The sequence below is a fragment of the Gopherus evgoodei genome, chromosome 17, assembly GCF_007399415.2.
Source record: "Gopherus evgoodei ecotype Sinaloan lineage chromosome 17, rGopEvg1_v1.p, whole genome shotgun sequence".
Taxonomy (NCBI): domain Eukaryota; kingdom Metazoa; phylum Chordata; order Testudines; family Testudinidae; genus Gopherus; species Gopherus evgoodei.
Genome location: NC_044338.1, coordinates 7,887,328 through 7,902,741, shown reverse-complemented (window position 1 = coordinate 7,902,741; position 15,414 = coordinate 7,887,328). Strand labels below are relative to the sequence as shown.

The following is a 15,414-nucleotide window of genomic DNA, read 5'->3' as shown; positions in this document are numbered from 1 at the left end:
TGTGTGTTTGCCAGGATAGCACTGGGGGTGATCAAATGGGATCAGTCATAGTCTTTGGCCTGGTCTACACTGGGTGGGGGAATTGATCTAAGTTATGCAACTTCAGCTACTTGAATAGCATAGTTGAAGTCGACGTACTTAGATCAACTTACCATTGACTCCGCCTGCACGCCTCGTGACGATGGAGTACAGGAGTCGATGAAATTGCCAAGTGTTTGGGGGCCCCACCCCTAGTTGTCTGGCTAGAATAACTGGAAATTCCAAAATACTACAAGAACAGATGGCCTCCGACCAGAATTTTGCATTTTTGCAGAGTCAAGGTTCACATAAGCATCTGAACGTTTGAATGCTTATTGGTATGGAACCTTTCTTCCCAACATTGTGTGTATGTCTTTGCACACAAGCATATGTCTGGTCTTAAACCTTCTGGATTTATGCAAAAGACTGGAAAGCTCCCGCAAATGGAGCCTATGAATTTTCCACAACACTCACCCCAACATTCATCAGAAATCATAACAATCATGCTCCCCATGACGGGTGGAAGATTCATAGTGTCTTCTTGTGGGGGCATTACACCACCATTTCATCTGTGCAGTCAGGATGTTTTGACCCCCCTGCATTAGGAAATAAACAAAGAAAAAGCCCAGATTCTGAGCCAAGAGCAGAAGAAGCCACCTGTGACGTGATGAGTGAAATGTCAGGAGAAATGAAATAGAACACTAGAGTAAACCGCACAAGAGATGATACATCTCTTGATTAAATGCATTCAGTATCTATCTTTTGATGTATACTGATGCATTACCCCAGGGAGAGGGGCAATTACATTGGGCTGTCAAGGCTCTAATCTCAGGCTTCCCTCTGTTACCTCAAGAATGATGATATGGACACTAGCAGCTTATATCTTAAAAAATATAGCTCGCTTGCTTGCTTTCCCTGAAGTTTAAACAAAGTCCACCTCCTGATTTTTAGCTTTCGTCCTGCACGGTGTTTCCATTTAGTCAGCTCTGAAGTCTGCAGAGGGGAGGAATGACTTTTTCTCTGCCCCGTGAGGATGGTATTGGTAGGGTGACTGAGTATGCTTTCGGTGCAGGTGGTTTTGTGAGTGGTTCATTTATGACTAGCGTTTCTTGGATGTGTTTCAGAATCTTTGATGAAGTGATGGGTTGCTTCTGTGACTCTCCTCCCCAAAGCCCCACCTTTCCTGAAGCTGGTCACACTTCCTTGTATGATGAAGATAAGGTATGGTATTTCCTTCTTTCCAGGCTCCTTGCATGTTACAGGGATGGAAAGTGCATTTTTCCATGGTGATTGCACACTCTGGACCAAACCCATTTTGCTGACTTCAATGGAAGTTTTGTCATTTGCGTTGGTGGGAGTAGGAATAGTATCTAGTTTGTTTCTCTGGTGTGGGGAGTTCAAAGCAACTTGAATGGTTGGGCTTTTTCCTTAGTCCAGTCTAACCATGAGTCCAGATTCTTTCCTTGGTTATGTCAGAGTAAATCCAGAATCACTTCATTAAAGTCAGTGGAGTGACTCTGGATTTACTGTGGTGTGACTGCGAATTAGGGCCCATGGCAGTGGAACCTGGCCTTCTACAAGTATAGGAAAGTTAAATCAGAGTATTTGAACCCTTTCTAGTAGCCTGATCTTCATTAGTATTCTGCCTCACCCCCATTCTGGACATCTCTGTGGCATTTAGTTCTTTGTGTCCTGTTCTTTTCGCTCTGTTCCGCTTCCTGTGTGGACTCCATTTGGAGGAAAGGTGGGAGGAGACCCCAGGTTTTCCAACTGGGATAGAGAAAGGGTTCAGAGGAAACAACTGGTTGATAATGGTTAGTGATGCGAGAGGCACTCTCCTTAGATGGGCAGGCAGCTGTTCCATAACACTCTTAGCAGACTGGAAGCTCTGATCTGGAGCATATTATTACAAGGGTTGCTTTCAAATCAGCCCATTGTCCCTGATGCCTGTGTGTGTGGTAGATAATATGGGACAAGGATTTATCTCTGCCAGTAACTTCTTCCTTATATGCTATCTGTCCCCCTCCTCCCCCTCCCCCTGGCCATCCAGACCTAACCAAGTATAGTTTTCTGTTGATCAATATCTGGTTTATGAGAGTTTAATTGCAAGTTCTTGAATATTAAGCATGATACTTTTCATGGCTCTGTTTTAGCTGAGCTTCCATAATGTCCTATTGCACTGTAGCCATGAAAACGTGCTTCTTAGCCTCCATGCAGTGAACTTTGCTCCCCTTTTTAATTTTACTGTCTTGGTGCTAAAATTCTCCCTATGTCCTACAAAGACACTGTAGTAATACTACATACATACAAAGGACCTGATTCTGCATTCCTTGTGCACCCCAAATCCATTTGGAACCCGTGTTATCTGCCAAAGCAGTTTAGTTTGCATGAGCCTTGAGGAGAACTTCAGAATGAAGCTCCAGCCTGCTGTGGGTGGACATTTAAATATCCCATAGTAGTGTTTGTAAGGGCAGGGGTCTCCCTAATTTTCTAGATCAAGAATTCCCCTTCCTGTACTTTGGTTCAGTATGCTAGTTAGATGTTGGCCTCTTCCCCAGAGGTAGCTGCATTTTATTGGTGGCATGTGTGTACTTGGGGATCCCCTCAGATAGAGAGGTTATAGAAATGGAACATTTCTCTTTTTGTTGTTGCTAATAATTTATTTATTAGGCTTGCTTTCTTTGAATTACAGAGTGCCCGAGAGGAGCCCATTCACATACTGAACATTGCCATTAAGACCGACTGTGACATTGATGATGATGGGCTGGCAGCCATGTTCAGGGAGTTCACACAAAGCAAGGTAAATAGCAGTTTACAGTCAACCTACTTACCAGTATTATTGTGACCCTCTAGGGAGACATTGTCCCTTGGGAAGAAGTCTGTGCATTTCCCAGGTATCTTGCAAAATAAATATATAAATGGAACAATTAAATCCTTAATTTATCTAATCTAAAACCATGTAATTTCTCTAATTGGATGTAGCTGTAGGTTCCTAAAGGAACTGAATAACGAGCACCCTTTGTATTGCCGAATGATGGATCCTAATCCATCAGCTAAAGAGTCTCTTCCTTTGTAGTTTGTGTTGGGTAAATGCAGCTTGTAGTTTTCAATGAGTCAGGTGAAGCTTTCATACTTATCTGGGGTCTGAAGGAGCAAGATACAATGACAGTTATTTGACGCAGTTCAGTTTGACATGGGGAGGACAGTGTAACAAATGTCTGAGATGACATCAGAATAAATGGTGCATGTGTCATGACATTCTTAATCTCATCGAAATCTGTAGCTCTTGTTGGCATAGTATCTACATCTTCATTGTCTGTTTCTTTGGCACAAGGCAGACCTGATCAGTAAATTTGGTTTCTCCCTTCTGAGAGCAAGGGGGTTCCCATTAACTTTTAGCGAGGAACCAGATTCTACACTTGTGGTCACTCCTGAGCTAACATTAGTTAGCAGCTGCATCTCGGTATTCTGCCCTTTCTCTCTAGAGTGGGCCTTAGCTTCCCCTTTGCCTGACCTGGAAAACCCCTCTACTGTCTTCTCAGGTGACTATCCCATCATGCATGGAGACCCTGCTAAATCCATGATGGCTCTGAAAGGGCCCTGAGAGGGATTGTGAAGAGTGCAATCTCTAACCCCTGCTCCCTAATGGGAGATGGCAAAGGGGCTGGAAAAATAAACAGGTGTTTCCTGTGAGCTGTATAATGAGTGTGTGTGATTTTTGAGGTTATAGCAGTGTTAGAACCATTAGGTATGATCAAACACCTTTCTACTGTGCACAGTACAACTATCCTAGCCATACAGCGAGACAAGTGAACAGGAAGCTTATAAGAAACCCTGTGCTTGTCTAGTCCAATTCAGAATTTAACTGTCTCTCTTTAAAAAGTAAAACAAAACTAGTTTTGTTTTTCATTTGCATGATTGTGCTCCAGACATTTTATGAGAGGAAAAAAGAAAAGAAATTAAAAAAAACCAAAACACATTAAACTATCATATAGGTTGGTCCAAATTGTCCAAATAATCTTCCAGTCCCAGCATGTTGTGTGTGGGGTTTTTAATAGAAATTAGGATCATATACTTGTAAATGACTTGTGGAGGAGATTGAGGCAGTCAGTGTAAATGGAGTTTCTCCAGGTGCTGATGCCTAATCGCTCCGTAATAGCTGTGGACTTGCTGTGAGATCTACATTATTACAATGTAATCAGAATCCTGTTGCTATGCTGTTATTGTCTGCCACTTGTGGAATTTTAAAAGCAATAACAATTTTTGCTTTGTAAATCATGGCATTATTAAAGTTATTTTCTTCCTTTGCCATGAATATAGTCCCTGATGCTCAGTTTTGAAGGGCTTAACCTTAGTAAAACATTTCAGTTCAAGCCAGAAGGGGGTGGGTTTGTTCTTGGCCATGCTGAGGCTTTCTTTCCCTTTTCACTCTTCATTTTTGTTTTTAAATTAGAAAAAAGGGGGTGGGGAGAGAAAGTAGAAACAGGAGCAAAATGACAGTGAGATATAAACTTTGTTTAAAAGGGACAGTGGGCAGCATTCATCTGTGATGTGGCTTCATTCAGCTCAGTAAAGTTATACCAAGAATAGATTTGGGCCAATCTATTTTTTTTAAAAAGCCTTTATTTTTACTCCTGCCGTACTGAATCCTTTTGTCTTTTGTTCCTTGTTATTTCATCTTATCTTTTTCCATGTAACCCTATATGGCCCCAATTCAGGAAGCCATCCCTTTTCAGGACAGCACTTACGCACATGCTTAAAGCCCCAGTGAAGTATTAGACTTTAAGCACGTGCTTAAGTGATTTCCTGAATCAGGAGCCAATTAAAGAAGTGCCTTTCCATGCACCAAGCTTTCTCATTCTCCTTGCTTCCTCAGAAACCAAAGCCTTCTGCTATTTGTCCATTGCCTGGCACAATAGGGCCATGACCTCTAGATGCAACCCGATACAAATAATTAATAATAATATCTGTGTCCCCACCAATTCCTATGCCAACATTATAAAATATTAACATTTTAGAACATGTTAAAATATTACCAAACCCAGGAGCCTAATCAATCCAAACAGGATGATTTTGTGTCTCTCTCTCTTCTTCCCACTCTTCATTTTTATATTTAAATTACGGCCCCATCCTTCAAACCTGAATATTCTTTACTGGTGTGAATAGCTCCACTGATTATTTGCGTGAGTAAGGGCTCCTCTTCTGAGCAAGGGTTCGTGGGCCTGAGTCTGTCGCTGCTGAAGTCTTTTTTGGGGCAGGGTACTGTTGTTTTTTATTTATCACAGCACCTTGGAGCCTCAATCATGGACCAGAACCCCATAGTGCTAGGTCTTGTACTAACTTAGAACAAAAACAGCACTTTTTGGCTGTCTCAAAGAGCTTACTTACGTCTTTTTATATCTGAACATGACATTCAAGCCCCTGGCACTGTATTAATCATGAATTCTCATGCCACTTTAGATTGTTGTAACATGGTTTCCCTGACCAATGCAGAAAGGAGTTTCCCCATCCTCCTGAGACCTGTGTTGTAGGTTGATTCCTCTGGATTTTATAGTTCAGTTTTAACCTTGGCCAAGAAAACTGCTAGAACCCCATATGATTATTTTTATTACCATAAAGTCTAGGAGCCCTAGGCATGGACCAGAACCCCACTGCGCTAGGTGCTGTACAAACCTAGAACAAAAAGATAGTTCCTGCCCCCAAAGAGTTTATGATCTAAGTAACCCCAGTGCTGGTAAGTGTTTCCTGATCCATTAATTCTCTGCTGAGACAGACAAGAAGTTTTCCCAGCTGGTGCAAATGTTGTTGTTTTATGGATTCTCCTCCACTCAGAATGGGACTGAGACTCATTGCATTTGCTCACAGGTGCTGCTAAGCAACCATCTGATAAGAACACTCAGTCACCACCAAGCTGGGCTGGACTGTGAATCTGCAGTTTAGAGGCATGAAGCTCTCTCACCCATTACCAGTTCTTAGAAGATGTCATCCAGATTTGAGTCTGACCTTTCTTTTCTGTTAAACCAGTTTTCCTGTTTGCTGTCCTTCCCTTTTACAGAAATCAGTCCTGATTGATCATGGGATTCGAAGGCTGACATTCCTTGTAGCGCAAAAGGTATTTTGACATCTCCCCTGATGCTTGAAAGCTTCTTATTTGTAGTTCATAATGAAATTATCTTAATATTTTTCAGATTAAAAATTGCATTTACTATAATTTTAGTTCTGCTTTTGTTGTCTTCATTCTCTAAAACTGAGACTGTATCAGTGAATTCGCTTAAGAAAATTAATTTACAATTGCAAAAAAAAAATCTTTGAGTCACTTGTAATCTTGTCTTAATTTGTTTTTGATTTTAGTACTAATTGCTAGCTTTCTTCTGCTCTTCCTCCCCCGCCCCGTCTTTCTTTTTTTCATTTGTAAGGATTTCAGGAAACAGGTCAACTATGAGGTGGATCAAAGATTTCATGTAAGTAAAAGGAAAAAAAAAAATCAAGATAATTTTGCCTTAAACTCCTCTTTGCAGTTCATGGAAATAAAGTGATTCTAGTCATTACGTACAAGTAAGGAGAAGAATATTTGACTTTTTTTTTTTATTGAGCTATTTAAATCCAACCCCATTGTCCTGACTGAGCAGTTGCCATGTGCTCAATACTTAAGCATGTGACTAACTTTACTTAGGTACTTAAGCATGTGACTAACTTTAAGAACGTAATGTAGTTCTGTTGACTTCAAGGGGGCTATTCACATGCCTAATATACTTTAATAATTTAAATACCTCTCTGAATTTGCACCCATGTAGTCTAGGTTGGCCTTATATGTTCTCATGTTGTTCTTTTACAACATAAAAATAGTGTATATGTTATTCAAGGGCCTCCCAGTTCCTTACCAGCTTTACAGATAAACCTAGAAACGGATCAATTAAATGACTTGCCAAAGTTCACACAATGACAGAGCCATTGATAGAACTCTGGATTGCCAGCACCCAGTCTGCCGCTGAAACCACTAGGCAGCTCTCCCTTCCTCCATGCTTCGAATTCAGTGATGGCTAGTTTGATTCCTACTCTCAAGAGGACTATGCAGGGCGCAAGCCAGCTTTTCTTTCCCCTTTGTGTATCCACTCAACCCCTCCTGAAGTTAATGGGAATACTGAGTGCGCAAGGAATGCAGTCAGATGCATCGAGCCCAATATGGGAAATACATTCTAGCATCTGTAGTAATAGCTAAGCGACAGGCAGCCAGTTGTTTTCATTATAAGCTTGGGTGGCTTCACTTGGGAATTATACCTGTGTACTGAGAATAGAATGTACACCACAGATATGATGAAGGAGCTTGAATTATAATCCAGAGCTAGTATGTTGTCAGACGCGAAGCTGAAGGCCAGGTACGATCAATATTGTAAGATGTTAATACACCATGAGTCACACACTAAAGAGTCTCATTGTAACTCTTTTTAAAAATACATTTATGTATGCCAGCTTAATAAGAGTGGCTAATAAGTTCCCCTTGGGTATTTGCTTGCAGCACTCTCACTATTCAGAAATGTTCTACTCTGCTAATTGGATCATTCAGTTTCGGCTACCAACTTTATTTTAATGAGGTGAGCCTTTGTGGGCTATGCTAGCAAAATGCGTCACAGACCCTCTGTTTTTTCCTTTAGAAATATCTAGTGCTAGGAATATTTTTCTTATCCCTGAGTTAGCATCATTGGTTCTGCTCTACAGAGTAATAGGGGAGTTTATCCTCCAGGCTAAAGAAGCAAAAGCTTTTCCAAAATGCTTAAGGAAACGCTGCAAACTGAACTACTTTCCCCAGTTTATTGATGGCAGAACCTTATCTGATTACAGTATATACAGATGTATGTCAGTCAATGGCTTTAGATAGGAAACTGGTAGCAGAAGTGTGGGGTGTTTGAGCAAAGAACCCCGGGCTTTAGAAAGAAAAATCAGGAGCTTAGAGAATAAAATTGATACTTGGGGATGGAATATGAGAGGCTGTGAATAAATGCTGTTAGCTTGCTGGTGTTGATCAGAAAGCTGGGGAAGAATAGAAAAATCCTTCGAGAACTCGGAGAGCTGGGATGTGGGTTAAGAGAGGGGCACTGGGTTTGGCATTTTCATCCATTATTCTGGATTAACTAACCATTCCTTAACAGTGGTAGTTATAGGATTTGGACACTGCCTCAGCAATGTCTGTTGTATCTGAGGGGCTGTGGTTTTTTAAATGTGCATACCTACAGACACCAGATCCTAGGCAAATCCTCAGCTGGTGTAAATTGTTATAGTGCTAGAGGAGTCTGCCTCTCTGCATTTGGTGTGTAAGGGCCCAATCCAACTCCCATTAAGTCAATGGCAAAATTTACACTGACTTCAACTGGAGTTGGATTGGACCCACAATCAGCCCCTAGACATGCAAGTATTATTTTATATGACTAAATCCTATCCTTTCAAAGTGCTGGTGGGTGTGTGCGCTGATCTCTCTTAAAGTACTAGAATTGATTGATTTATTGCTAGAGCACTGAATTTAAATATAGTTTAAATGCTTTAGCTTCCGTTGAATTATAATTTCCCCCCAAAGCTTTAAACAAAGGGCAGCTTCTATTAAAACAAAACCAAACAACCCCTAAAAAGTCAGCCACAGAAGAAGGCAATATTTACTATCTGTCTGAAGCCACTAGTGCCTGACACATACAACTAGTAAAAGTTCACCCAGTTTGTGAGTGATCAGCTTAAATGGGCAGGAGTGTGGGCAGTGAATGTAAAGGGGTGTGCATTGAGAGGCACCTTTGAACAGCGCTCCACCCTTGCATTATGCACCTCTGAATGGGTGAATGCGTTCTTGTTGTTATCTAGGTTTCAGTTAATAAAACATTGTGATTACAGTTGCAGGAGTGTCACTATCTTCTTTTTTCCCTATTCCAAGGTAAAGTGACAGCTGAATGCCAACTTTTACTTAGCCCCAGGGCTTGATACAAGCAGGAAAGCAGGGTAAGACTTGGGTAAAATACCAGAGGAAGGCAGGGAAAGATACTAGTCGCACTCTAGCAATAGTGCTGAGAGTTGAGAGATTTGCTAATTATGATCACATGTGTGCCTGCCCTGTCATTACTGTTCGTGTGAAAAGACATTCTAGGGATGTCTGAAGACCAGTCTCTTGATTATCACCAGTGATGCCTGCAGCCCCCCTCTTCCAGTTTCTGGAATCCCCGCACTTTCTCAAGTGCACTACCCAGGATTCTGTAGGAGAAGGTGGGAGTTATGCAGTTTGGGCTGAGTGCAGCACTGTGGGCTATATAGTAGCATATAGAAGAGAGACATTAGGAGAATAGGGCACTGTGAAGATATCTAATGTAGTCTAAGGCAGGGGTTCCCAGCCTTTTTCTTTCTGAGCACCCCTCCCCCCCCACACACACACTCCATGGCCCACCTGTGACGCAACAACTGTTTTTCTGCATATAAAAGTTGGGGGTAGCAACCAGGGCAATTGCACAGGGGCCCCTGCGAAGCTAAGTTTCTCAGGCTTTAACTTTAGCCCCAGGTGGTGGGGCTCAGTGCCCCATCCTGCAGTCCTGTGCGGTGGGGCTTCGGCTTTCTGGCCTGCATTCTAGTGAGTCTAATGCTTGGGACCCCCTGAGACCTGCTCGTGGCCCTCTAGGGGGCCCCGGACCTGGTTGAGAACCACAGGTCTAAGGAGCCAGCCTTGCGAAGCATTGGTGAAATATTTGGATGAAAAAATATTTTTGAGTGCTTATCTAAACAGATTCTGTGAACCTTTTGAGTTTTGCTCATCACTGGTTCTGAATGAGTCCTGTGAACACTATCCCACGCTTTTTTACTTCTATATAACTAGTGGAAGCTGAACAGGTGAAGACACCGTTGCAGCCTCTTCCATGCTTGGAAAACAAGCCTCCCCTCCGCCCCCCAAACATTGAAGCAACTTATTAGCAAGGTTATATTTGATTAAATGCAGCTGTATGGCCACAGAATTATGACCTTGCAAGCTAAGCAGAATCTGGTTTGGTCAGTATTTTGATGGGTGATCTACAGTGAAAACCCATTATACTGTAGCAAGTGTCATCTGTGATTTCAACCACTATTGTGCCATTGTTTGAATAAGTCAGAAGACCAACGTCCCGATTATCTCTGATCATTAAAAAATCTCATAGCTGTTTTTGAAGATCTTAGTCTTGTTAACATAAGTGTCAGTTTCACCTGTCTGAATTCCTTTGTAGTTAAAATCGAACATGATCGGATTCACTTTCTGTCCTGATCTGCTGCGCAGAGCTATGCATTATTAAAAGCTTGTCACTGTCCAACCTAGAGGAGGCAGCAGAGCTTGTGATCAGTTTGAAAAGTTTGTAGAGTTTGGGCTTTTTGTATGAGAGATTCTGCATAAATGTCTGTCTTCGTTATTGTCTCCTGTTCTGTTTAGTTTATTACTGGACCAACTACCAACTTACCCAGGGCTTGGCTTGGGGTTGTTTTTGTTTTAATTACAGTCTATATAATTAGTTCCCAGCATGTTGAGGTAATAGAGAGTTGCTCCAGCAAGCTTCCAATTTCCTCATCTCATTAGGTTTTTAACGCGATTATTAGTATAATAATCAGCTATGATGATTTCTGTTAGTAGCTTTTTGCATTCTCTGATTTGCAGGGTGTCTTGATTGGCTAATTTAGGCAAATTATTTTGATTGTCTTGATGATGGTTGGTTGATTAGAACACAGCAGGGGTATAATTCCTCTTCCTAGGAAACGGAGCACTTTTTTAGTTTTTGGTACCAGAGCACTGAGGATTTTTGTGTGTGTGCACATTTAATTATTATATTTGCCCACAACACTAGTCAAATGTCTCGAAAGCAATTACATTAGTGATAGAATGAGCATGGATGATGTTAGGAGAAATTGGCAGCATGCAGAGGGGGCAGGTGGGAGGGATTTGGAAGGATATTGAGGCAATGTGGAAGTCTTGACTCTGTGTTTGTTTCCTTATATGCTGTTTTAGGAGATTGCTGAACCCAATGGGTACAAATAATATTGTCCATGATCCCAGTGGCGGGATTCTTCATGGTAAAACTTTTGTAGCACTAGAGGCGACTACTATGGAAGAAGTGCTTTAGCCAAATGCAAATTGTTGGGCTCAATGCAGGAGTAATTGGATGAAATTCTATGTCCTGTGTCATGCAGGCGGACAGACTTAATGATCTAATGGTCCCTTCTGGCCCCAGAATCTATGAATCCCTTGCCAGTGTTGCCTGATTGAACTTAATCTCTCCCTGTCATTGTGCTGTAGTTGTTGAACTGAGTCAACATGCCATTGTTTTTCTTTCCTCTTGATATCTAAAATGTGTTTGCGATTCTAAGATTGAGAGTGTGACTCCATATTTATTGTCTTTCAGTGACTCCAGATCAAATTTCGTGTGTCTTTTTTTTTTTTTTAGTCAAAAAGCCAATTTTGTAATTGTGCAGCTCTACAGGCTTCACGTGGGATCAGGGCAGGCTGCCGCTGACATCACTGTTAGTAATGGAGAACTTGAAGCTGCTCTCACTTACATTGATGCAATTCATACTCTGAAGTCAATGTAATTATGACAGTATAAAACCAATTTAAGGGACTGCAAAATCTGGCCCAGACTCTACCGTCAGTGGTGACAATTTTTTTTGTGCAGAACAGAATCAACTCATTCTTCCATAGCAGCACTGAATTTGCAGTCTGAACGGTATTAAAAACTAAAAACCAGTCCTTGCTTTTATCAGTAAAGTGAGCATGTGTCTTGGAAGACGCGTAGGATCCAATCCAGCAAAACACGTAAACACGTGTTTAACCTTTAGCATGTACATAATCCCATTGAAGTGAGTAGGATTACTTGTGCTTATAGTTAAGCACATGCTTAAGGACTTCACTGGGTTGCCACTGTACGGATTAGATATGAGGGTGCCATCTTTCCATAGTCTTTTTCCAATTATAACTGTGTTTTAAAGAGCAATACAGAAAGTCTTTCTCATTAGCACTTCCAATAGCCACCATTTCATTTTACAGTATGTCCTCAATTCTCAGAACATGATGGAACCATCAAAACACATTAATAATAAAAAAAAAAAAATGAATTCAGCGTAGGAGAGAGTCAACAGCAAGCACCTTAATATAGGATAACAATCAAAATTATGATCATTGTAGTGAACTGAAAGTAAAAGCCAAACTTCCAACAGCACAAGCTGTGGTAATGGATACCTATTTGGACATTTGAAATGTCTGAACAGTTCTATTCAAACTCCTAGCTTATTAGGAGAGCTGAGGGTTGTGCTGTATGGAGTTAAAGGTAATTTTTTCTAGATTTGCAATAAGGCCCAGAACTTGACCTATGACCGTGGTACAAATTATCCCCATGCAAGTAACAGAGGAGCAAATAAACTGTAGTATATTTTGTAGACTTTCTAGAATATGAGGTTAAAGTCAATTATTAGAACTCATTAATTTCTCAAAATTTATTAAAACTATTCCTATGAGCAATGTTAGGAATATGAGGAGTTCTTTGGGGAAAGGACTGTCTTTTTTTTTTTTTTTTTAATATGTTGTGTTTGTGCAGCACCTAGCACAATAGAGTTCTGATCTGTGGCTTGGACTCCTAGGCAATATTGCAATGTCATTTAATAATAACAATAGTAATAATAAATAATAACAGAAACCGGCAAGAGTTCTTCTGTCTCCACCCCCATCCCCTCCCGACCAGCTAGAATCTGTTTTAAGACCCAATATTAGACAAAAATATCGAAGATGTAATCAAGAACCGTCTACTGCAATAGTAAAATAAACTACATTGATTTAACTTGCCCCTACAACCGCTTTAATAGGATTTTTATCCTCCCACCATCCTTATTTACGAAATAAAAATTTAATGCAACTGTAGCTGTTGCAGTGGTAGATTGTAATGGCAGTGATTCCCCCTGATGCACTACCACACAGTCCCTTCTCTCAACAGCCCATAAGCTGAACAGATGGTGTGCAATGCTTCTGAAGGCCTGATATCATCATTTTTGTTTCCAAACAGAGGGAATTCCCTAAATTTTTCACATTCCGTGCCAGGGATAAGGTAAGTTGTACAGTTATCAATGTTTTTCTCTCTCTACATTTTAAACTGATTTTTTTTTCCCCTTCTACAGTCATTCCAAACCTCTCTCAAAGGGGAGAGGGTCCATCTTATCAAAACCTCAGTGGGAAATTTTGAACATATTGTTTAGGTGTCTGTCTATGGATTTAGAAGCCTAACTTTAGGTTACTGTGTTTGAAAATCGTAGCCATAGTGATGCAAAATTACTAAAATGACTCCACTGATAAATTTCATGTCACCCCACTGATTGCACTTGCCTGCACATTCCATGACATGCTGTTTAGTCCAAGGCAGTGCTTGTTCTGAGGACCATGGCGGTTGAAACAGAGTATGCTTCAGGGAAGGCGGGAACTTGGGGATATTGTCAATAGAAGGACCTTCCCCTTTTGCAAAAAGAAGACATCTTGCACGAAGGGCTGTGGTTTTTGTTCTACTCTCAATGTGCAGACAGTTTCAATACGCATCTCTTAACACTAATGACTCTGGTGCATCAGACTTGAAATTGTGTGGCAGCTTCACTGAATTTTTAGCTTTCTAATTAATTTAATATGAAAAATCACAACAGGGACAATGCGGTGCACCCCTGGATATTTATTTCTGTGTTTAACCTCTATTTATTTTACACTATCCTCAAATCTTCAGTTTTCGACATGCCCAGGATGTTTGTGGTGTTAAGAAAGGGTTGATGCAGGAGGTTTGCACAGCTAGGTGGGAACGGCTGGAGCATTTGGCATCTCTGAAGATGGGAGGCAGTTTGTGATTGTGGCATATCGATATTAGTTGAATGTTTCTGCTAAAATCAGGAGTGAAACAGTTCACCATGTTGACACTCGCGGTTTCAGAGTTGGATCATTGAAATGAATAGGGCAGTTCACGCCCACAAGAATTTGTTGTTTCAAGCCATCTGCAGACTCAGGAAGACACTACTACATCATTTACACTCGGTTCAAGATTTTCCTTGCAATCCTGAGGGCTAGAAATGTATTTATTTAATAAAAAACAAAACAAACATCCTGTGGGTCCATCTTCCCCTCCCCCAAAGCTGAGAGTCTGGAATACAATTTTGCAGTTGGGGTAGAATTTGTTGTAAATTCTATCACTGTAGAATAACAGAATACACCAGACACTGCTAGTGATGGCAAAACTAGTCATCCCTTGTGTCTCAAGTCAGTAGATTTTATACAGTTCTCTCCATCTTACCAGATCCAGTTTCTTACCTGACTTTCCCTTTTTATTCCTTTTATGCCCAATATTACGGGGTTGGCTTCCCTTCTCTTTCCAGTTTGAAGAAGATAGGATCTATCGTCATCTGGAGCCAGCTCTGGCTTTCCAGTTAGAGCTGAACCGAATGCGAAACTTTGATCTCACTGCCATTCCATGTGCCAACCACAAAATGCACCTGTACCTGGGAGCAGCTAAAGTTGAAGTGGGCACTGAGGTGACAGACTACAGGTTCTTTGTGAGGGCTATTATAAGGCATTCAGACCTAGTTACCAAGGTGGGTTTCTTGGTGTGGAAGGTCTGTTTCCAAGGTTGTATGTGAAAAATATATCAGAGAGGGGGGTGTGTGTGTGTGTGTGTGTGTGTGTGTGTGTGTGTGTGTGTGTGTGTGTGTGTAAAAAAAAGCTAAACCCACTGCCTTCTAATGGATGGCATGTTACAACTTCTGGATCATGTCTGATAGAACCTAACGTTTCAAGTGTCCAGGTTCAGACTTTAGGTGGAGTGTCAAATCTATAGTAACTCCTCTGGAGCTATTCCAGATTTATACTGGTGTAACTAAGAGCACAATTTAACTTGGTATCTGAACCAGACACCACCATCATTGTTTTTGGAAGAAAGACTTGGGAGAATTGTACAGCCCACTGAAATGAATTTCACCTTTTTTCTGTGTCAGAGTCCACTATGGTCTTTTGCAGCCTAATGACCCTATGTTTGGGTCTGAGGGAAGGCTAGCGGAAAGTAAATAACCTTTTGGCAATCTCCTGTAGGAGGCCTCTTTTGAGTACCTGCAGAATGAAGGGGAGCGCTTGCTTTTGGAAGCCATGGATGAGCTGGAGGTGGCCTTTAATAACACCAACGTGCGCACTGACTGCAACCACATCTTCTTAAATTTTGTGCCTACAGTCATCATGGATCCATCTAAGGTACATGTCCGCCACTTCTCAGCTGTCTGTTACTCCTTGCCTGAATCTCACTAGAATGGAGTGTTCTGTAGGTCTCATATTAGAGTACCAGCCATCAAAGATTGTGTAATATATAAATTCCGCCTACTGTTTTATAGGCAAAGCATAGGAAA

At 41.2% G+C, this 15,414-nt stretch overlaps 1 protein-coding gene across 6 annotated transcripts in view; it reads left to right on the top strand.

Annotated features, from left to right (window-relative positions):
• ACACA (acetyl-CoA carboxylase alpha) overlaps nucleotides 1-15,414 on the top strand; it is a 217,350-nt gene that overhangs the window by 105,422 nt on the left and 96,514 nt on the right. For all 6 annotated transcript variants that reach the window (XM_030536766.1, XM_030536765.1, XM_030536763.1 and 3 more), the window contains 7 exons: nucleotides 1,143-1,239; nucleotides 2,711-2,818; nucleotides 6,074-6,130; nucleotides 6,435-6,479; nucleotides 13,056-13,097; nucleotides 14,398-14,613; nucleotides 15,107-15,262. In XM_030536766.1, coding sequence (XP_030392626.1) covers nucleotides 1,143-1,239; nucleotides 2,711-2,818; nucleotides 6,074-6,130; nucleotides 6,435-6,479; nucleotides 13,056-13,097; nucleotides 14,398-14,613; nucleotides 15,107-15,262 — 721 coding nt within the window. The remainder of the gene's footprint in view (nucleotides 1-1,142; nucleotides 1,240-2,710; nucleotides 2,819-6,073; nucleotides 6,131-6,434; nucleotides 6,480-13,055; nucleotides 13,098-14,397; nucleotides 14,614-15,106; nucleotides 15,263-15,414) is intronic.